This window comes from Haemaphysalis longicornis, unplaced genomic scaffold, assembly GCF_048455015.1.
Source record: "Haemaphysalis longicornis isolate Haplotype H1 unplaced genomic scaffold, Haemaphysalis longicornis Haplotype H1 scaffold_3, whole genome shotgun sequence".
Classification (NCBI taxonomy): domain Eukaryota; kingdom Metazoa; phylum Arthropoda; class Arachnida; order Ixodida; family Ixodidae; genus Haemaphysalis; species Haemaphysalis longicornis.
In genome coordinates this window covers 16,123,905-16,146,144 of record NW_027526335.1, presented here as the reverse complement: position 1 = coordinate 16,146,144, position 22,240 = coordinate 16,123,905, and the positions used below count along the sequence as shown (strand labels likewise).

Genomic DNA, 22,240 nt, shown 5'->3' with positions numbered 1-22,240 from the left:
TCGCAGCAGAGCGCGCGCGCAGCGAGCAACTGCAGCAAGCACACCTTGAGCGACAACGTCGGGTAGGCATGGCAGCGCAGAGGTGGCAGCAGTGCGCGAAGAGCAGCGTCATCGTGGCAATGGGAAACACCGACCATACGTTACAGCTTCGCTGGTTAACCTGAGTTAACCATCTCTACAGTACTAGTACTATAGTGGCTAGAATAGGACTGTACTAGTACACTGTAACTGTACTACGGCGTGCATGGGTGCACTTTTTTTTACGTAGTTCTTGTTTCGTTTCCGATATTCTTGCAAACTTACAACTTTATTGATTATATTAAATTATTTATACTTTTTTAGTATCTAGTTGCTCTAAGTTATGCTTTTTGTCTACTTTCTTTTTAAAACGTAACTGCAATGCTTGCATTACTTTGCGCATCCTCAGAGAGTGCGCTGCCGTCAAAACGGTTTCAAAATGGCGCAGGTAAGTTCCAATTTTTTCGTGCCGCCGCGCTAAAAGTAATAAATTCTAGAAATTTATGCCGAATCTTATTAAATTCTAATTTTAGGCATTCATAATATTTTAATAGCGTAAATCATAACATTTTTTCTTACCTGTAGCCTACGTGCGGACTGCGTTTATCATTAAATGACGTCCGGAATCAAGCCAGAACTTCACGTGGTTGTACTGCTTGGGATGGCTGTCGCCGGTTGCTTGTTGGTCGCTTTCACCTTTGAACGCTATATTTGTTTCATAATGAATAGTCACTTAGCATCATCTCGGGTGTGTCTTATGGAGCGTCTGCCGGTTGTATCCCTGAGAGAGCTGTCAGATCAATCCGCGGTTTGCCCCCATGTTTACCGACTGACTTACGCGTGTTGTCTTTTGTCTTCTTTTTTTAAAAGGCCGTTTCAGCCAAGGTGCAAGAAGTCCGCGAGATCACGAGGATTGAACGAGTTGGAGCCCACTCTCATATTCGAGGACTCGGGCTCGATGACTCGCTCGAACCGCGAGCGGTAAGTGAAGCGTGCAAGGCAGTCAAATTATACTTGCGCACTTTCTCACGTACTGTGAGGCGCGAATTTGGCATTTTTAGCTTGGTAGTAAATTATAAATGTAAGTTAATTCCAGGAAATACCCGCCAGCGGACCTTAACGTCGGTACTGCGTTGTTGACGGAAATTGGTTATGGTACCGAAATAATGCTGCCAGTTATCAACGTGTGCTAATGATAAGCGCAGCAATGTTTTGCTGGAACTCGGTGTTTTTACTGCCTACGGCGTTGTTACATTGTGTCCCCAAATTTATTTTTTCGTATGTAGCTCTGCGTGAACTAACCCAAGGCGCCTATTTGCCGTGTATTCATAGTGCGTAACGTTGTTCCCTTGGTATCTATCTCGCGCTTGCCATAGGCTCACCTAAAAATACAAAAAAAAAATGTCAATTGTCAAGTGCACAATCAAAAACAGTCAACATTTTCTTGCAGAAAAAGAAAGTGTTCAGTTTGGCTCTCACATTCTTACCACTTTCGTGACCGCGGAAAAATCTGTTGTTTTTGGGTGTTCCAGGAAATATTTTTTTCTTGCCACAGACAATGAGTGATGCTGAAATGTAAGCTACAAAATAGTAGAGAAAGAACGGGGCTTTCTAAAAGTCATAATTTCAAACAACAAATTTATTACAAATTTTATTTTAAAAATTAACAAAACCAAATAAAGTAACAAAAAGGAAAACAAAATGATGAGAACATCAATGCCACTTCGCACACGGTGCACATAAAAAAATATGGAATATACAATTTGACCATAAGGACCTTATAATGTAATACTGCGAAAATGAGGTCTGTGAGTACACAATTTATTTACATGCATACAATTATATAAACACTAGTGCCTACCGGTTGTTTTTGGGTAGTCCGGGAAAAAGTTTTTTCTTGCCACAGCAAATGATGGATGCTAAGGTGTAGATTATGATATGATAGAGGAAGAATGGGGCTTTCCAACAGTAATAATTTCAACCAACAGATACATTAAGAATTTTATCAGAAAATTCTGAAAACAAAAAAAAGTAACAAAAAGAAAAAAATGGTGATAACCTCAATGCTACTTTGCACACAGTAAACAGACAAACGAATTGAAATGTACTTTTCGAACATAAAACGCTTATAGCATAATACTGCAAATATGAGCGGTGTAAGTATAAGAGCTATTTAATACAAAAATATAAATATAGACACAAGCAGCCACGCGCTGCTGTAGAGCGCTACGCCAAGGTCAACTCCCGACTGCCTTTGTGGAAAAAACTCTACTCTCTGTGCAGTCAGCGTGAAATGGTCTCGCCCAAACGAAGTCGATACCCTGCAGATGAGAGCTGTGGCCTTTAGAACAGGGTCGGATCTGTCTACACCAACGTGTGCCCGCAATAGAGCGACCGGAGAAGGAGGGCTGGTGATGGTCTGGGGTGGCCTGACGCACTTTCGCTGACCGTAGGAAAGTCTGACGAATCGAAGTCGTCTTCCGTGTCTGTGCTGCTACCATCATGCAGATTCAAGCTCAGTTACATTGGAATCTGTCAAATTCGCCGTTCGCGCGAAGCGTCGGCGAGCGTCGGCAACGCCATTACTGAAACCACGTGAGCTCGTCTCCCCGCCTGCGAAGGACATTTAAAAATCCCCCACGCGGCAGAAAAACGAAACTCGAAAGCAAAACTGATAAAATACTTTTTTATTTACCATTTGAATGTTGTTAGCAGCCCAGACGCACTTGGAGAGCGCCAAAAATTGAATTTGTATTCATTGATAGCATACTATCGATGGGAATAGGCGCGGTCACGAAAGTGTTAAGCACGGTCATTTCCAGAGCGTTTTGTGCAAGTAGTGATGGTGGGCGCGATGATACCAGCATCAACACTCTAGCCATGCTGCAGTAGTCATGAGATAACAGGTTAAAACACATTTCAAGTGCAAATTTCTTGGCTAGACAAATTGTTGGCTCGGCTTACTTGTCCAGCACATTGAATCTGGTTGTGCACAGGACATTATAAAACTTATTGCTTTCTTTTTTTTTTTTTTTTTGTGATAAAATTAATGGTTTCAAAAGCTGACTGAAAAGAATTATGTTAAAAATAGCCATTTTACGGTACTCTTGAACCTTGCAATTATGAAATTGGTAAGTCTGGATTTTTCGTTGTGAGGGTTTAGTCATTGTAAAATAATGCAGTATGCGTACTTGTAACAATGAGCCCGTGAGTATGGGGCTGCAGAGATGAAACTTGAAATGAAAAAGGTTGGTCGTTTTTGTTTCCCTTATATTGTCTCACATCAATTTATAAGCTCAGCCTTCTTGAGCAAGCAAGCTTTGTCATCAACAATAAGAAAGTGTCCGTAGTACACAGTCATTGCGGGAACGCACTGTTTGTTCAGTGAAAAATGAGCCTCATTTTCTCTTGGCTTTTCCAGATCTCGCAGGGGATGGTGGGACAGACGGTTGCCCGGCGAGCTGCTGGCATCATCTTGGAGATGATAAAGGAAGGCAAGATTGCCGGGCGTGCAGTGCTGATTGCTGGCCAGCCAGGGACAGGAAAAACGGCCATTGCCATGGGTATGCTTGATCGTTGATTACATATGCAAGGAAAACAAGCGCTTCTCCAATTTTAGCATTAAAATAAGTCACAACAGAACAGCATGAGGCCTTTTTACCCCTGCATGAAACTTAGAATCGGTACAGCTTCTATCAGCAAAGTGTTGATAGCAATAGTAGCTAGAGGTTGTAACAAAGGATTGATACATTTTATTTGATGTACACCACAAGTGTGCTGCGTGTTATCGGCATTTAGCGAAGATGGTCAGTTGTTGCCTGACCCACTGCATCAACATGTGCCTGGCACATGTGATAATCATTGTCAACAGAAGCCAATCCACAACACAACAAAAGCATGCTAGGGTGGAAGCGTTAAAGGGAACATTGCGGTAAAGTGCAAGTTTACTTCGTTCAAGCGATTGCATTAACTGCGAACAGCGATGCCAACTTATCCTAATTTTTTACAGCTAAGCTAGAAAAACAGAAGGAGAAATGGCGACACACCAGCTACTACTTTTTGTATTTGTCCTGATGACGTCACAAACTTGCTTACGGGGTTTGCGGCCACTGACCAACACCACTGCCAAGATGCATGACTATGCGATTAAAGCAGTCTATCTAGACCAATTTGTTCGTACTGTTTGAATGCTAACATAAATTGGACTCGGGCTGTATAAACAGTGCAAACAAAACAAGGGCAACATGAAAGAACACACAGCACGAGCGCTGTGTTACTCCTCCTGCTCTTGTGTGTCAACGTGCCGAATCTGGCGACGTCTTCTCCTCTCCAGGCATGGCACAGGCGCTTGGCCAGGACACTCCATTCACAGCAATATCGGGGAGTGAAATCTTCTCCCTTGAAATGTCCAAGACAGAAGCCCTGATGCAAGCGTTCAGGAAATCCATTGGTGTCCGCATCAAGTAAGGTGCTGCAAGATAGGGCAATCCTTTGCAAAGTTCTTATAGCCACTAGCACAAAGGAGTTGTAGTAAAAGTCCCCACCCCTTTCCCCCCTTGTCAAGAGTGTGCTCCTCAATGATGTATGGTGCCTCATTACTTCTCGTTGGTGTCGGTTGTGTTGACAGCCTCTTGCTTTCAGGCCGACATCTATGCTTGTCAAAGTACTGCATGTGATTGGAGAAAACTTGTATCCCTATCACATGGGCACTTTCATTCGGATTGAAGCGAAGCGCGATTGACATTTCGAGCTCGACGCATTGCTGCTGCGACACGGCATGTTTCAATCCCGTTCGGGAAGTTTCATCGGTTGCACTCACGTATTCCAGGCGGCACCAAAAATGTTCTTTGCGGCCGGCGTCAGGTAACTGCTCGGTCGTACGTATGCGTAACTATATAAATGTTACTGCATGCTTATTTGGGTCAAGTTATTTGATACAATTTCTGGCATTAGCTGAAGTTGTCAACTTCTGTGCCATTAGCCAGTGGGGACGAGAGTATCACTGCTTTCATCTGATCGTGCTTAGAAACCTTAATCATGCTTGGGAAACCAGGATTTAGTTGGAGCAGGAGCGGGCTCGATCGCGATTTAAACTGCCGTGTAGCAGCGCCAATCTGGATTGAGCTTGGATCTAGATCGACTCAATTGCGATTGAAAGTGCATGTGCGACAGGGGTATTATAGTGTACTCGTAAGTGGTCACTTACCATTATAATTTTCTATGCTTTTTCCAGAGAGGAAACAGAGATTATTGAAGGAGAAGTTGTTGAAATACAGATTGACCGACCAGCAACAGGAACGGTAAGTTCCATTGTAGTTCTTTTTTTTTTCTAGGGAAGGCAATAGTATTATTGCTTGTGTGCCCTTTTGTCTGAATTGCGCTTTTTCTGTGCCTTTTGATTATTTAGCAGTGCAGCCAAAATCTTTGTAATGATGTGTACCAAGTGGTTCAGTTTAAAGCCCTGCCTTCCATTTCAGGGTGCAAAAGTGGGAAAGCTAACTTTGAAGACTACTGAAATGGAGACCGTTTATGACCTGGGCCAGAAAATGATCGAGTCGCTAACCAAGGAAAAAGTTCAGGCTGGGTAAGTGACGGGTTTTGCAACCCATGCAAGTTCAAGTGCCATATGTACTGGTGTAAGGGCAGCACGTATACATTTTTTTGTTCATGATTTTGACAAGATGTGGCTTGTACCTGGGTACTTTATTATCAATGCAATTTTCAGGCCACATATGCAGACAACAGTGTGCTTGTGCCATTACCATGGCACTCTTCAGATTTCGCTACGTGGCTGGTAAAACTTGGCAGTTCCTGCTTTAGCGTAGCTGTTAGGCTTCCCTTGAGAACCCCGTACGCCAGCCCACAAATTCTATCCTTTACACGAGTGCAGCCCTTGCTCGCGTATATGTGGTATTTAGAGCCATTTTCAGAGAGTACCTGTAGGTAATGTTCATTTTGTAATAAGAGTTCTGCCAGCACACTATGATAAAACATTGCTAGTTAAAATCACTAACGCACGTTTGAAACCTGAATGGCAGGCATGTTGCCTGTTGTTTGTACTGACATTGAAGCATAACTTCTTTTACCTGCCGTGAAATCCGATACAAATGGGTACATCGTAACAAGCAAAAAGAGGAGCTCTCTGCCCTGCACGTGTCATCCTTACATAGTACAACCTTAGGGATTTTTCCTTGAAGCATTTTTGCACGATGATAAGGATTGCAATGCTTCAACAAAGAAGTGTGAGAATAACACATTAAAAGACTGCTGACTAGGGTAAACACAGTTCAGCAAATTTGAAACAGATTATCCGAACTCTCTTGAGATCTGGTTCGTCCCTTGCAGCCGATTGTCGTTAATTGGACCCCAGTTAATTCAATTTTTTGCTTAATTTCTCCATGTTTCCTTTTCCTGTTAAGGTATAAAGACACTATATGAAAATTTTGTTGTTTGGATTTTGCACTTAATTCAGCCACATTTTAGCAGTAAATTTTAAGCCAAAGTTAAAGTAGCTAGAGTTGTACGATGTTTTTACGTTGTTCAGTGTGGAAGGTGCCCTTGAATAGTGGTGCTCGCTCAAGGTGGGAACCAAATCCATCATCAGTACACCAACCTGGCTCCGTTTAGCATGTTCGTGGCAGTGGGAGTGGTGATGTGGAGGTCCTCCCGTGTGTGTTCCCAGGGACATCATCACCATCGACAAGGCGACGGGCAAGATCACCAAGCTGGGGCGGTCGTTCACGCGTGCAAGGGACTACGACGCCATGGGGCCGCAGACCAAGTTTGTGCAGTGCCCCGAGGGGGAGCTGCAGAAGCGCAAGGAGGTGGTGCACACGGTCACGCTGCACGAGATCGACGTCATCAACAGCCGCACGCACGGATTCCTCGCACTCTTCTCCGGTGAGCTGCTGCTGCTGCTTGCCTTTGTGAGGGGGACATTGTGTAGAGAGAGAGCCCTGGATGAGCGGCAGGGCCAATCGATGCTCTCCTTCCTATCCCCCTCATTATGACCAGGGGACACGGGCGAGATCAAGGCGGAGGTGCGGGAGCAGATCAACGCCAAGGTGGCCGAGTGGCGGGAGGAGGGCAAGGCAGACATTGTGCCCGGCGTGCTCTTTGTGGACGAGGTGCACATGCTGGACATGGAGTGCTTCTCCTTCCTCAACCGGGCCATGGAGAGCGACCTGGCCCCCGTGCTGGTCATGGCCACCAACCGGGGGCTCACCCGCATCCGCGGCACCAACTACCAGAGCCCCCACGGCATCCCCATCGACCTGCTCGACCGCCTGGTCATCATCGCCACTCAGCCCTACCAGGAGCGCGAGGTCAAGCACATCCTGCGCATCAGGTACTCTTCTTCTCTGAGCTCTGTCAGTCTGGGATACTACCTTTGTCACTGCCGTTAGAATTTTGCAAAGTACAGCCAGGGTGGGGAGGCAGAGGAAAAGGAACTGAATCACGAAACGGTAGAAATTCTGCCAAGGTTGCAATGCCGGTGTTTCTAGGATACAACATGTTTGCCTTTAGACGGGGTTTTATCACACATGTTCCTCTGTGCACCTCAAGTGCTGGTTCAAGCACAATTTGTGCTTAAAACTCAGCACCTGTTGACTTTTCTTGTATTCTGTAGTAGTAGGGTGCCTTTAGTGGCCATGGTTGGTGTGATTTCCTTTTTCCTAGAACACTAATGACCGAGTAACTGGCCCAACATGCCTGTCTTTCTTTTTTACGCAATACAGTCGAACACGGATATATCGAACACGGGTATATCGAATTATTGTCTATATCGAACTCATGAATTATCCCCTTGAAAATTCTGTGTAAAAGTATAGGAATTCGTACGTTTATATCGAACGGTATTTTTCCCGACATCGGGTATATCGAACGCCGCGCGAGCTGGAAGGTGCTCTTCGGTGGTCGCTGCACCCCCGATTTCCGCGGTCGCTTAGTGCCTTCGCCGAAACCCGACAGGGACAGAAGCCGGGGCCTCGGACCGTCACGCTTGCCTTCTCATGGGTAACTGCTCGGCAAACCAATCCACCTGCAAGGTCGACAACATCGAGCTGAAGTTTCTGCCCCCGAACACAAGAGCCAGGCTGCAGCCGCTCGACCGCTCGACTAAGTCACTCAAGGTTGGGCGCAGGAGACGACTCTTCAATAGTCTTTTGATGAACCTCCGCGTGGGCACCAAGCTTAACGTTGACCAGCTGGGGGCCATACAAATGAGGACGGATGCCTTGGACAGCGTAAAGCAGAGCGTGGCCAACTGCTTCCGGAAGGCAGGCTTCGTGACGGCCGAATTTTCGGAAGCTTGCGAAGACGGCGACGACGACGAAGAGGGCATGGACGACACGTTTCGCGAGCTGTCGTCCCTTTTACCGGCTGCTGTTCCAGCCGGAGTGTCTGCCGGCGACTTCGTGAACGCTGACAGCAATGTTTAGGGTGTTGCGAGCGCCGGTGACGAGGATATCGTAGCTGCGGTTGCAGGAACCCAGGCCGATAGCTCGATTGGCGAAGATCGTCCGGACGAGGATGTGGCTACACGATCGTACTCCACCGGTGAACTGGCGGCTGCGTTCAGCTTCATTCGACGTAGTTGAGGCGACATGGAAGGAAGTGGGCTGTAGCACCTGGATATCCTCGAGAAAATCGAGACAGGTGTCTTTAATTCCATAAACAGGACGACGAAGCAGGCCAAGATCAGCGATTTCTTTTCACGCAAATAAAGCATCCTGTTGCGTCGTTAGTGCGGAATTAGTTGTCATTCTTGAATGGGCCGATCGGTAAATGGTCGTCCGCGACAGGTGAGGTCTCAGAGCCCATATTTTTTATATCGAATTTTTCATATATCGAACTATTTCGCGATCCCCTTGGAGTTCGATATATCCGTGTTCGACTGTAGTCTCTGTTTGTGGCAGGCTGGCTGTCACAGAGCCCCTGTGACCCACAGCTGTGATAGAGCCGTTAGGAGTGCAGCACGGAGTCTTATGTTGAAGTAAGGGTGGCCCTGCCAGTGATGTTGTTGCATTGTGTCGCAGGTGTGAGGAAGAGGATGTGGAGATGGCTGATGAGGCCCTGTCCGTGTTGACAAGGATTGCAATAGAGACGACCCTTCGCTACGCCATCCAGCTGATCACAACCGCACACCTCGTTTGCAAGCGGAGAAAGGTGCGTCCCATGGCCTGCATGCTAGCACTTTAAAAGACCCCGGCTACCTCCTCATTGCACATTGCACCTCTGAGGTGCGAGTGGGCTGTGTGCGAGGCCTGTAAAGAGGCTCCCGGCATGGATTTATTTGCTGGTTATTATGTGGGCTAGGAAGTTCCACAACTGTACGCTTTGCTCTCCGCAAATTGTAAACGTGTGTAAACAACTTTTAAAGGGAAATTTTCTTTATTATCATTTTAATTTGAGTGCTGCGGGTGTGCTGTCTGTTTACATCTGCTAATAAAGTGCATGTGTGTGCTCCCCGAGAGGATTTCAACGAGGCAGTGTGTGAGAAGAGGCTCGCCCCTGGTGCTTCCTTGCAGGGCACAGAGGTTTCAGTGCAGGACGTGAAGCGTGTCTACTCTCTCTTCTGGGATGAGGCGAGGTCCTCGCAGTTCCTCAAGGAGTACCAGCAGGAGTTCATGTTCAACGAAATGGGTGAGCTCTCCTCAAGTGATCTGATCATCGGAAACAATACCAGGGTCCTACTCGGGCAGATGTTTGACAGCAGAGCTGTTGAAGCTTTCAGTTCAGCCGTGGAGCGTTGCCAAAAAACTCGGCCCAGCCGAGCGCATGTGTGCGTGTGCCTCGTGGGGAGCTCCTGGCACCGGGCAGGCTTGCGCCGCATGAAGAGCTCGCAGAAAATACCTAGAAAAAATACCAAGCTCATGTGAGCGTGCACCAGCTCCGAGGTTTCGGACCAGGTGCTAGTCACCTCCCGAGGCCTCCAGGTCGCTGCGGCCCTGTGGGCAGCCACCACCGCCGCCCTATAAGGGGGAGCTCTTTCAATAACTGGTATTTCTCTCTCTCTCGTGAGGAGCGCCCGGCGTCAACCAGCTTGACCGTCGAGAACGCACTGCCCAGCGTTTGTGGCACGATCTCTCGCGTGCTGTTCTCCTCGCCAGTTCGCGTGCGTTCACACCTGAAGTGGGGAGCACAGACGCCGAGTTCAAACTACAGGCGCTTAGTTCGCGAAGCTGATTGCCGTGGGTTCTGGCGCGTGCTAACGCAGTCCACTTTGGGAGAGATGTGAAAGCCTGCAAACAAAATGATCCGGGCCTACCTGTCATGGACAATCAGAAACCCATGTAAGGAGCAACAGCTGCGTCTTCGACAAAGGGAGAGGGGGTGCCAGCTCTGCTGTTTCTCCAACCTTGCACCACTAGTGCACGCTGCACCAATTTTTTTTATGTCATTCTGGGAAGGGGTCTAGGGTTGCTATAAGCGTGGAGTGTATTGTATAGGTGCTGTGCAGCTTCACAAATCTTTGGGGTTATCATCATCATCAGCCTGTCTATGCCCACTGCAGGGCATAGGCCTCTTTCATAGATCTCCAATTACCCGGGTGCTGTGCTAACTAATTGGGCTAAATCGTTGGGATGTCTTGTATCAAATGGTAATGTGACTTTGTACAAGTATTGGTGAAACAGGCAGTCCTTTGAACAATGAATGTGCTTAGAATAAAGTGGGACATTGCATGCCAGTTCCTTGCGTAATAAAAAGTATTTTTATTTTGATACTTCGTTATCTTGTTGCATTCACAAGAAGCTGTGAATAGGTGGGGCTATTTCTCCATTTTCTTTATTTTTGTTTTTGGCTGTAAAATTTTCTTTCATGGGGGTATAGGATCAAGTGCCTATTCAACCTTTTCCCCTTAGGCGTTCAAATGCATGCTTTGTTTGATCTTTCTGTTTCAGCTGCTGACATCGAAATGGAAACTGCATAGTGACTGTTCAGAAGCCCATCCACCACGTCATTCCTTCTACCATTGTTCGAACTGCCGCCTCTCCCTTGATTGTTTGTTTTCATGACTTGTTGAATACTTTTGCCCTATTAAAGCTGCAAAGTGTGGCCACATGTAGTAAATTTTATTTTGTGGATCATGTTTCAGCCGTCAGCAAAGACTTGTCTCTTCGCTGAAGCTTTAATTACACTGCATTACTTTTTTCTTCATTGGCTAATTCCAAACTTTCCAATTTTGTATTAAGTTGGCACTGATACACTGTCTAGGGTCTAGTGATTACTGTTTAGAGGTGTCTTTGCCAAAATGATCATGGAAGTGAACTTGATTACCTATCAAATTCAGTCACTACAAAAAAACGGGGCCTTAAGGTCCGTAAAGGTCAGGTTAAAATCAGTATATATGACAGTGTTCTCGTAGCACTATTGCATTTTTGCATTTCTGGTTCAATTAGTTGGTTCCTCCACTACGACAGTTCGCAGTCTTTTTGAGAAGAATGCCTTGCCATCCCCAGATAATCTTGATCTGTGTGCAGGTGTTGCCTAGACTACAGAGCTTGGTTTTTTTTTTATGTTACTGTAGCTCTGCAGTGGGACAAGTGACCATAAAGGAACAGGGAATAATGCTCATCGATATCAGAGGCCTTTGCCAGATAAAGCCAGCACATCAAACATGGTCATCTAAAACGAATTCTGGTTGGGCCTCTATCAAATCTTGACACTACATGTCGAGACCTTTGCACCGTTCTAAGTCGTACTGCCATGTGCATGTGTTTCTGCAGTCTCGCACTCTTGTAAAAATGCTTTGCATGGAGTATTAAAACAATTGTTTGTCCAATAGTCCCAATTTTATGCAGTGCATTTGTGCCATGGACTTTGCCAATCAAGACCAGCTGGCAATGGCTGCGCGATGCACGACCATGGAAACTGGATTTTCTGGTTGCAAGGAGTTATTGAAAATTTATTTTTTGAAAACTTCATTCAAATCTGCATACAATTCATATTTAAATGCTCTTTTCTTTTATTATGGTATCATGGGCTGCCCAAGAGTACAATCTGGAGCTTGTTTTCCAACCTGTAGTTGGTGGTGTTCTTGCCCCAGTCTTGCTTTTCAGGACTTGCAAATCTGCAGCCTTGTTGTGTGGCCAAATTCAGATTATGCAAATAAAAACGCTACTAGGAGGTCTCTGTTTTTAGCCATCTGTTCCCCTTTAGTGGTGTCACATACTGAATTAGGAGTACACAGTATAGTTAAGTTTTGTTGTGCGGCCTATGAGCAAAGTGTGAATCGGAAACCACTTCAGAAGTTTCCGAATGAACTCTGCGGCAAGCTTGCGACAGTGCTCTGCTGTCTACACTGATTTACTGCGTTTTCTAAACAAAGATTGAACCCAAAAATACAATGTGGCTGGGATGAAGCACAAAATTTCAACTGCTTATTTTATAATTTAATGATATAACACAAAAAGTGCTGTTTGTCTAGTGCAGAGAAGCAGACATAATAGCAGCAAAATTAGTACCTGTAAACCTTGGTTTATGACGATGGAATGACTATGCTGAATTGATTTCATGGGCACAATAGATACTCTGAATAGAAACCAATTCTGTTTTGGGCCGCAAAATTAAAGGTGACATTGGGAGAGGATCCTGTGATTTCCAAAGATTTTACAGCCGTTATTAATGAGGCATGCACACGATTTTTTTGTACTGGGATATGTTCTCGCATACTTGTACAATGCACTAACACAGGAATACAGCCGAAAGAGAAAACAATAAGGTGTATCCCAAAAATGAACTGGTGCCACGAAATGAATATTTTATATAATTTTTTCATATTCGCCATCACGTCTGTTTTGTGGAACCTCGGAGCCCGTGATGAATCCACATCTTACTGTGCCCTCCGAAATGTGCATTTACATGCATAGAGATTTTATACAGCACATGCTTGTGGCATTTTTGCCTGTTGTGCTACATGACCACCAGTTTTATGGTCATTCTGCCAAACTGAATATACTGGACTGGTCAGCTCTTTGGAGTTCTTTAGTAGCAAGTGTTTTGGACAACATCCTTGCAACAGTGCTGGTCAGGTGGCGTATTTACTCAAGAATTTAGCTGCTACGATGTGGTGAGTACTTGGAGCAGGGGTAAAATCTGGTAAAGCAGTTTTATGATACTAGGGGGTGAAGTCTTGCTTGAGCCAAGTATATTGCGATAAAATTTTTGTGACTGCAGTGTGCTGCACCCGAAATAAATAGCGGTGTTGTGGCCTCTTGCTTTTTAATCCTCGAAGGTGCATGCCAAGTGAGGAAATGTTGCAGTGATAATTGGACATTGCGTCGAGTTGAGGAAGCACATGGTGTGGAGAACAGACTGGCAATGCAGTCTTTCCGTCCAGAGCAGTCTTGAGAAGTTCCCGGGCAGATCAAAACTGCTCTCGCAAGGGAAATTCACAGGGGAAATAAAATACAGCGTTGTTTTGGAGCTTTAATCCTGAGCCGTCCAGGGTGATAAACAGAGCAGGCTACTGAACAAGTTTACTTTTGCACTGTACATTACACATTTTTACATCTGCGGCACTCGAGCACTGCTTGAGCGCGCCACGAGCAGCTCGCAAAGTCATCGGCAGTGCAACAGGGCACAGTCACCCACATGTAGGCCTTCTTTTTTTATAGCTCGGAAGTTGTTGCAGTGGGCAGCGGCGGAGGAAAGAACGGTAACAAACGGCGCGCTTGGAACACCCCTAGGGCGTTGCCTAGCAACGGCATCTCTTTGCTGTATGGCCTTGATTGAGAGGTGTCACAGCGGTTAAAGGAATTGTGTTATGATTTAACAACTTGCTGGCGAATTTTCTGCGGGGGAAATTTACACTTTACTCCACGCGAATTTTAAAAATCCGGCCAATCGGCTGTGAAGCCGGTTCAGCGAGGATAACAAGTCATCCCACAACCATGCGCAAACAAACCGCACGCTTTAACGGGGTTACCGAGCGTTACGAAATGATGTTGGTGCTACATCGGGTTTGTTTTTGTCCCGCTTAGAGCCTGTGCCTTGGGTAACGCTCAACCGTATAGCTCCTTCTGAGTGCACGCGCCCAAAAAAGGCTGGGTGCGATCTCTGTCGAGGGCCAGTTAGCGATATGGTCGGAAAGCACCTCCGAAGTGTCGCTCGCCTTGCCTTTTCTGTGCTAGTTTTTGGCTTCGTCGGTTACACGGTGATTAACCTTGCACGGTTCTTGTCTTGGACAAAAGTTAACGTGCCTGCGACCTCAACCTCAAAAGGTGCGTATATCACATCGAACACCCTTTGTTTAATTTGTAGAAAAGTTGCTTTCATTACACCTTTCCAAAAGTCTTCGGCTGAACCTAGTTGATCGTTTGTGTAACAATTGGCGAGAAAAGGCGCCTTAAAACGGTCTACTGGCAAATTTTGTGGCTCCGCAGTTCGACACTGTCTGTTAACACCTGTGATTGCAAAAGAGGGGTTCTCATTGGTGAAAATTGTTTAGATTCGCCCAGTTGAGTGCGGTCCTCAGTTTTGGTGTCATTTCCAAACGAAAGTTTTTAAGTGCTTCAAGTATTAGTTTTGTTATTGCTGCAACAGCCTGTGGGTGCGTGTGTGTGCGTGGAGAGAGAGGGGGGGGGGGGGTATTTCAGTCGACATAAACATTAAACAAAATTGGGAAAGTTGTAAGGTTCAGCGTTTCCGCCATCCCTCAAAACTATTTCTCACAACTAGTTGGGAAAGTTGTAAGGTTCAGCGTTTCCGCCATCCCTCAAAACTATTTCTCACAACTAGTTCTCACTAACAACGTGTGGTTTCTTAAATGTTAATGTGTTGTTTTCTTAGCTGTTTACAACACCGCGTAGACGTAGACAAGCGTTTTTTTTTTCTTGTGCTTTTAATTACACGCATTCCTAAGTAGGAGATATGCTGCCCCTGGCTCTGATTGTAAAAAAAGTACTTTTCAAGATGCGTAAAGGCTTTTTTTTTTTCATATTAACGTTCTTTGTTTTGCAGTAAGTATTTGAGCGCATTTTGTTTTTCTGTGTCGAACTGTGTATAAGTGTGTGTATATGCATACTCAGACAAATATTCATTTCTGTTTACTTTTCGATGACTCAGAGTTCTCTGAACTTTGGTGCTGTAATTATCATTTTTTTTTTGTTCATCTCATTTCCATTTCCCATACTCTAGCTCTTCCTAGTTGCTCTATCATTTTTCCTTCTTCTCCTATATGTGAAAACGGTTTGCTCTGTTCGACTGTATACATAGACAAGTGTACTTACATGTGAGATGCTGAAACAGTGTGTAGGGGGCTGAGGACCTCCGTCAGGCAGTCTGTGCCTTTAGTTCCAGTCTTCCCTCACTCAAACTAGAAATAAACGTTTTTTCAGTTTAATTCAGTGTTCCCCATTTTTTATTGTCATGCCGACAAAAACAATTCTGTACAAAAATGTAGTCAGCAAACAGCCCTTTACTCGCATTTTGCTGTAGAAGTTTTTTATCTGCAGGAATGCATTGCATGCCAAGTCCATTTACATAGCATCATTTCACATTAGTTCATCCTTGCGCTGCTGAGCACGAGGTTGCGGGTTCGATTCCCGGCCGCGGCGACCGCTTTTCTGATGGAGGTGAAAAGCAAAAACGCCCGTGTGTGCGAGATTTCGGCACACGTTAAAGATCCCCAGGTGGTCAAAATTAATCCGGAGCCCTCCACTACGGCGCGCCTCATTGCCTGCGTTGCGTCGGCGCGTTAAACCCCACAATCAATCAGTCAATCAATCAATCAATCACATTAGTTCGTCCAATGGTATGGGCCGTCTGTGCAGGTGCATTTGCCAAACTTCTGTGGGACACTGGTCTTGCCCTGCTGTTCTGCGTCCAGCACACCCTCCTCTGCTCAGAGAGGGCCTCTAGGTGGACGCAGGCGTGCCATGGAGTGATGTACCGGACCTTTTACACGCTCTCATGCTGCCTTTCACTCATGGTAAGAGACCAGCTAATGATGGCACCGCAGTGCACAACAGTTATGTGTGCTTACGCGGTACGTTTCAGCTGCTTGTCTGGCAGTGGCAGCCGGTGCACATGCTCACTCTTTGGAACATCGACGCACCTGAAAGTTCCTTCCTGTGGTGGGCCTTCACCCTCACCCACTGTGCTTCCTGGGCACTCATCTACATTGGCTCCGTGATTGTAGACTTGGGCGACCTGACTGGAATCAAGCAGGTAGGGCCATATGAGCTAGCATTGTTCGTAGCTGAGCTTTCTCTTGTTCTTTTTTTTTTTTTTTTTTCCTTCTTAGATTCAGAGTATGAAGTTCAATGCGCCGAAGCTACACCTGGGCTATGAGGTGCGCCGTAGTGAATGGCTCCGGATTAATTTTGACCCATTGGGGATCTTTAACATTTGCCGAAACCTCAACATGTGGGTGTAACTAAACAAACATCTTTTTTTCCTTATTGTTGCGGGGTCACACGAGTTCGTGACAGAAGACAAGCAAAAAATTCGTATGTGCTGGTTTATTTTTAGCTTCTTGAATGCTGAATTTGTTGAACACTAGCAGTGTTGCATTCCGAGACGGTGGCCTTTATCAGATGAGGGCATGCCAATTTCATTTTTTACTACTTCTCTAAGTGAAAATACTATGGGAGCTTTTGTACTTCAGGTTTGTCGAAGTATATTTGCGAGGCTACAGCTGAATTGACCCATTCTCCTCTTGAGCAGAAAGTTTCTAGTATTATCGTGGAGAAGATGCCGTTTCGCATGAAAGCGTAACTTTGTAAGCTTTAACACATGGTTGTGGCTAGTATGGTTGGTCGGGCTGCCATTTTTGGCCAGTGGCATTGTCCCATGTATTCTGGCTTGTTTTAGCTGCCCGCACATGGTGTGCCAGTGGCTAAGGACAATGCCAGAGCCAGAGCAATCCCTTGATTGGTCTCCCGTAGGCATTCCAATCTCGTTGAGGTCCGGTTGCTCCATGAGCTGAGTTCCTAATCTGTGCATTTTCTGTGTGGGTACTCAGAACAGTGGCACTGTCTGTGCTGCATGCAGGCTGTGCCATGACCCCACAACTAAAGCGCTAAGTTGGGCGAGCTGGTTTCTAACTAAGGAATTCATCGTACTAGCGAACATTAAGACAGGGATGAAGCTAAAGAGGAGACGAAACACATGCTAGAACTTCAACTCAGTTTATGCCACACAAACAGGGAAACACCAATATGCACATATTTGAAAGGGTTATCATAAAAACGCAGCAAAAACAAACAAAACAGTATCGCTCACATCACAGGCCACATTTCAGCGCCAGCCCAAATTAAACCCACACGTGTGTACAGCAATTCATCCATCACACAATGGATTCCTTAGTTAATAACCCCACAACCGCGACAAAAAACATAACCGCTTCTAAGTTCATGCGCGCCTCAGCAGTTTAGCATACGATGTGGTCCCCATCATCAGTGACAATCGTGCACATGCACCACTTTAGGCCGTAAAGCCAATTTGCTGCCTAAGCATGAAGTCTTTCTATCGTGCGCGAGTGCCTGAACCTGCACGTGTGAAACTTCAGACAGCAATCATGGTGGGTGCGACCCGGCATTTCTTGTTCTAACCTAGCTAATAGGGTTCATACCTTTGGAAACTAATAGGAGTCATAGCTAATAGGGGTCATACCTGAGGGTCATACCTTACCCCAGCCTATAACTCTTTTTATATACTAGTTGCAGTTTAATTTTAATGTTTTTCTTCTTCCCCCCCCCCCCCCCCCCTTCCTTTTTTTTTTCTGCAGGTGTACCTTTCAGCCAAAGGCTATGTGCGTCCCTGCGGTGCAAAGTCGTGGCAGCTGAGCCGGCTCCTGCACCACATGAGGCACCCCAGCTTCTTGGCACTGACCCTCATTCTTTGGTTTCACCCAAGAATGACCCTGGACAGGGTGATGCTGGCACTGATCTTCACCCTGTACCCTCTGGGCTGGTTTGAGATCGAAGCGTCGGACTACGATTACTGCTGCTCCTTCTACAGGACCAAACGTAGGGGAATGTATCCCCGAGCTGACTGAGTGTACAATTTGTGTGCAATACCACTGACTTTCACCTGGGCAACTTAGCATGGGCACCATGTGCCAGTCCGCCTTCTGTGTGGTTGGACGTCAGTGATCGTCAGTGATTGGACTTTCATCTGTTGTATGCACTCTTTTCAGACTGCGCGTGTGCGATTGCTTTGAACTTTAACGCCACAAATATTACCCATTGTGTATGTCGCACATTTTTGTACGATCTTCAAAGTCATGTTTTCATCGTAATGACATCAAACTTAGTTGTCGCAGCTCCCAACAAGTGGTTGTACGAGTTGTGTTGGACAGCATTTGCGTGCTGTCTTAGAAGTAATGTGCATCAAACATGAATGTATTTAATTTTAAGGAACTAGGAAATAGTTTGATGTAGTTGATAATTTCATACAGGAAATGCATAATGTGTGCAAGCATTGTTATGATGCTGTTCAAAAACAGCAACCCTTCAAAGTGTCTGGGTTGAATATGCCTTAGTTTGATTCTAGTTTGCGAAGTACCCAGGCATCTTTTTAGGGTTTTTGGTGAGATTTATTTCATAACATGCGTAAGTTTTGTGTAGCAGGTTATTGCCTGGCTCTCAGTTGCCATTTCACACGAGTGTTTTACTCTGCACCATACACCAAAGCTCTCAAGTTCGTAGTATTTATTTCACAAGACCGATGTACCTTTTATACACGTGCTCCTTTAGTGGCATTACTGCATCCTGCTGCAGTCTCCACATGCACCAGCGTTTTGGCTGACTGCTGTGGTGTCACATGGGATGTATTATCATGGCAGTCATTTTTCACCTAAAATGTGCATTCATGGAAGAATCACGACAGGTGGTTAATAATTTCAAATAAAGGCTTGTGGGAGGCCCTGTTGTTTCACTGCCAGGCATTGTCTGTCACGTGCTGTACTTGAGATTTGTGATAGTCATGAAAAATCATGCAGTGGTGTAATCTTACTTTCATTGAGTTTGGAAGGCCACAAATACATCTGGGGCTGATAACAGGTTGTGTCTGCAGTGTGATGCTGTCGGTTGCATAGCGCTCAGTACTTAACACATCACTGCCAACAGTCTATGGACTAGCAAGACTTGCCAATAAGTGCATGCCCACGGATCCACAGTGATCTATTTTATCTGCACAGAAACGTGCCAACTGCTATCACTGCCATGCCTATGTTTACATTCACTGTCGTCTGATGGTTCTACTGCAAATAGCTATGTGGGCAAATGTTTTCGCATGCAAACACGTCACTTGTGTTGTGCCTGTGAGCTATCAAATTTGTGGATTTTCACTAAGGGGTAGTCACTTCATTGTCCAGATTTTCTGAGGGACTTTTTTGACAAGTAGAATGCTCAGTAATGAAATTCGTGCCTGTTTTACTTTACAGCCTAACAAGATACTGCTGGCCGTGTACCTGCAAACCTGGCTGGAAAAAAAAAAAAAACAGTGCTGTGCAGTATTAAGATGCCTTGTAAGGATCTCAGCATTTGGCACCATTGAGAAAGCAGTACAGCCATTGTTCACTGTAGAATGTGTTTTCTAATCACATCGATATAAAAATCAGTCTAAAGTGCCATGACTAGAATGTCACTCCTGCTGGTTATGTCATTTGCAGTACTGTACAATGCACAAGTTGAAGGTTGATAAAACCTGAGTAAAGTCATTAACTAAACAGTTGGCAGTGCTCTTGTTTTTGTTGTAATGTGTGGCCCATTGCAGTGCTTAGTGAACTCAAGAACACCCATAGCAGTCTTCAGAATGTCCATGCTACAACATTCAAAATTAGGCCTGCACATGCCTTGTAGGTATAAGAGTTTGCCTCAATCACAATGACGGCACATTAGCTGGTTTTTTTTTCTTCTTAATAGTGGAAATAATTGCACTCGTGGAATCAGGCTGACTGTCACCTCTTCCCTGCTGTTTGTATCCTACTTTATAAGACTGAAATTGACCCAGTGTGGTGCTACCAATTCTTGTCACTCATGAATTGCTTCCCTCTGTCAGTGGTTTCATGCAGGTCTCTTGTGATCTCATGGTCTCTCTCTCTCTCATGGTCTTGTGATCTCTCATTTATACAGTCGAATCCTGATAATTCAAAGTCACTTAATTGGAATTTTTGGCTAATTAAAAGTGATATACTGGTCCTGGCAATGTTACATGCAATTGAATATGAGATAGTCCATAATTCAAAGATATAACATATCAGTTAACTGGAGGTTACTTCAAATAAAAAACATCGAGGTTATCATTGTTTCTCGATTACATTCAAAATTTTCAAGCTCAAGAACAGTGCCGTGTTCTGCACTAATGTTGGCGCCCTCGAAACTGAGGCAGTACACATTTGGTAAAGCGGCAGGCCCGTTAAGACTCGCACCAACATGCGCATCTCTCTCTCTCTGAAGTCCTCAACTTTCTTTGTTGCGCACCGCGCTGTGTCAGCAGTTGTGTGTGGACGCTTCAGGTGTTGATTTTAGCCACAAGCTGTGACTATCATGGCAACCCGTGCCAAACACTTGACTTGGCGACACAAGTCAAGATTCTGAACTAAATCAAGAGGGGTTACGTGGTGCAGACGAATGACAATGCTGTTCTTGCACTTTTTAACCGCGAAACTGTTGCTGCGGGCCGTAGTACGTGCAATACGTGTCGTCACCAAAAATTTGAGTCACAGTTACTTTTGCCATTTACCATGCACGCGAGTTTGTGCTTTACGAGGAGCACCTGGCGGCGTCCAGGCTTGCGTGTGGCACTCGCAAGAAATGCCAGAACGGTCCCATGTGCATCCGTGCCTCAAGAGGGAAGCACAAGACAGCTCGCGCTACAGAAGCCCAGTTCGCAAAGCCGGTTCTTGCTGGCTCTAGCGCATGCCGACACGTTCCACTTTAAGAGAAATGTGAAAGCCTGTGGACAAAACGACCCGGGCCCACCAGTCATGCATGAGGATGACGACGATATAGATGGATATGACGATGCCTACTATGCCCACAGTGAAAAGTGACGACGAAACATGTAGATAAACATAAACAATTTCAAACTTAATGCAATGCGTGGTCGCATGGGGGTGTATCTTTCGGTACTTATCCGGCTTTGCTATGGTTCAAGCCTTGCACGGCTTAGCGTAAGCTTCGGTTATTTTTTTTTGTTTATTTAGGAGTTCGGTTAACAGTCCCCGTAAACTTTTTAATGGGAGTCGACAGTACTGCGCAAACCTACAGCGCATCAACCATCATAAAGTTCCAAAAGAACGCCCACCCAAATTACACAGATGTTAAGTACAAAATACAGAATGTGCGAATTTTCAGGTCAGGTGGGAAAAACTGCCAAATTTTGCTAGAAGCAGAAAGTTTAACTACTTCACTTATCCCCTGAAAGGGTGAAGATGATGGTAGTTTCTGTACATTAAACCTTTCTTTGTCAATCACTTAAGAGTGTACCTGCTGGCAGAGGAACGGAAAAGGACAAGTTCCGTCCTTACCTGGGCATTTCAGTTTTGGATGAGGTGTGTTAAAGATGGCATATAAAGGACGCAGCTTCGTATTGGAGGCACCTGACTAAAGATGTCGTGCAACTCTTTCTTCCTACACTAGAGGTTCCAAGAGGTTCTCTGGAGAATATTGAGAAACCACGAATATGTCTGTGGCATTAAATACCAAAGCAGCTCGCAGTCAAAAGCGACTCCCAAAAGTTAAGAACCTTGGTGTATAGCAAACGGTCCAAGGCCATCTTCAGACGCGCAGGGAGAGAAAGAAACTTCATGACCTAAACGACTGTGGCCATCATGCCAGTCTCTTCAAGGAAATAGAATGGAGTGAGACTTCCCTGCCTTACAGTGTGAGGGACCACTGACCAAACATTGGCCTCTACAGAAACAGTAGGTTGATGTATAACTGCCAGTCGCTTGCACTGGGAATCATGGGCGACAGTACTTTGGAGCAAGGAGGAAGGGAAAAAAGCAAAGCCAGGCTGAACGTCTTGTGACGGGCGTAAAAAATGGCGATAAAGGTGCCTATGGTCTTTCCAAAATAAACTGCAAGCATTTTAATACGGGTGTTAAGCCTGTGTCACAAAGCTGGCATCGGCTGCGTTGACCGTGAGCAAAAAATAAGCATGAGCGGAAATCCCGTAGCATTCCCTTTGTAGCGAAACCCCTGGGGTCATAAGGCACTGTTCAAATAGATGGCGTGTGAGCAGGAGCAGAAAGTTTACACCGTTAATT

The 22,240-nt window shown here is 45.4% G+C and overlaps 2 protein-coding genes across 2 annotated transcripts; both read left to right on the top strand.

The window, feature by feature from the left end:
• Nucleotides 1-439: 439 nt before the first annotated feature.
• Rept (RuvB-like helicase 2 rept) lies at nt 440-11,096 on the top strand. Its single transcript, XM_077702428.1, has 11 exons — nt 440-466; nt 889-999; nt 3,440-3,581; nt 4,352-4,481; nt 5,252-5,318; nt 5,496-5,602; nt 6,701-6,918; nt 7,033-7,366; nt 9,057-9,186; nt 9,549-9,663; nt 10,923-11,096. Exons 1-11 carry the CDS (start codon nt 458-460, stop codon nt 10,949-10,951), a joined length of 1,392 nt encoding a protein of 463 aa, XP_077558554.1. The 5' UTR covers nt 440-457; the 3' UTR covers nt 10,952-11,096.
• Nucleotides 11,097-13,753: 2,657 nt separating this feature from the next.
• LOC144174029 (nurim homolog) lies at nt 13,754-19,698 on the top strand. The gene is made up of 4 exons (XM_077702432.1): nt 13,754-14,243; nt 15,795-15,952; nt 16,021-16,191; nt 17,753-19,698. Exons 1-4 carry the CDS (start codon nt 14,102-14,104, stop codon nt 18,020-18,022), a joined length of 741 nt encoding a protein of 246 aa, XP_077558558.1. The 5' UTR covers nt 13,754-14,101; the 3' UTR covers nt 18,023-19,698.
• The last annotated feature ends 2,542 nt before the right edge of the window (nt 19,699-22,240 follow it).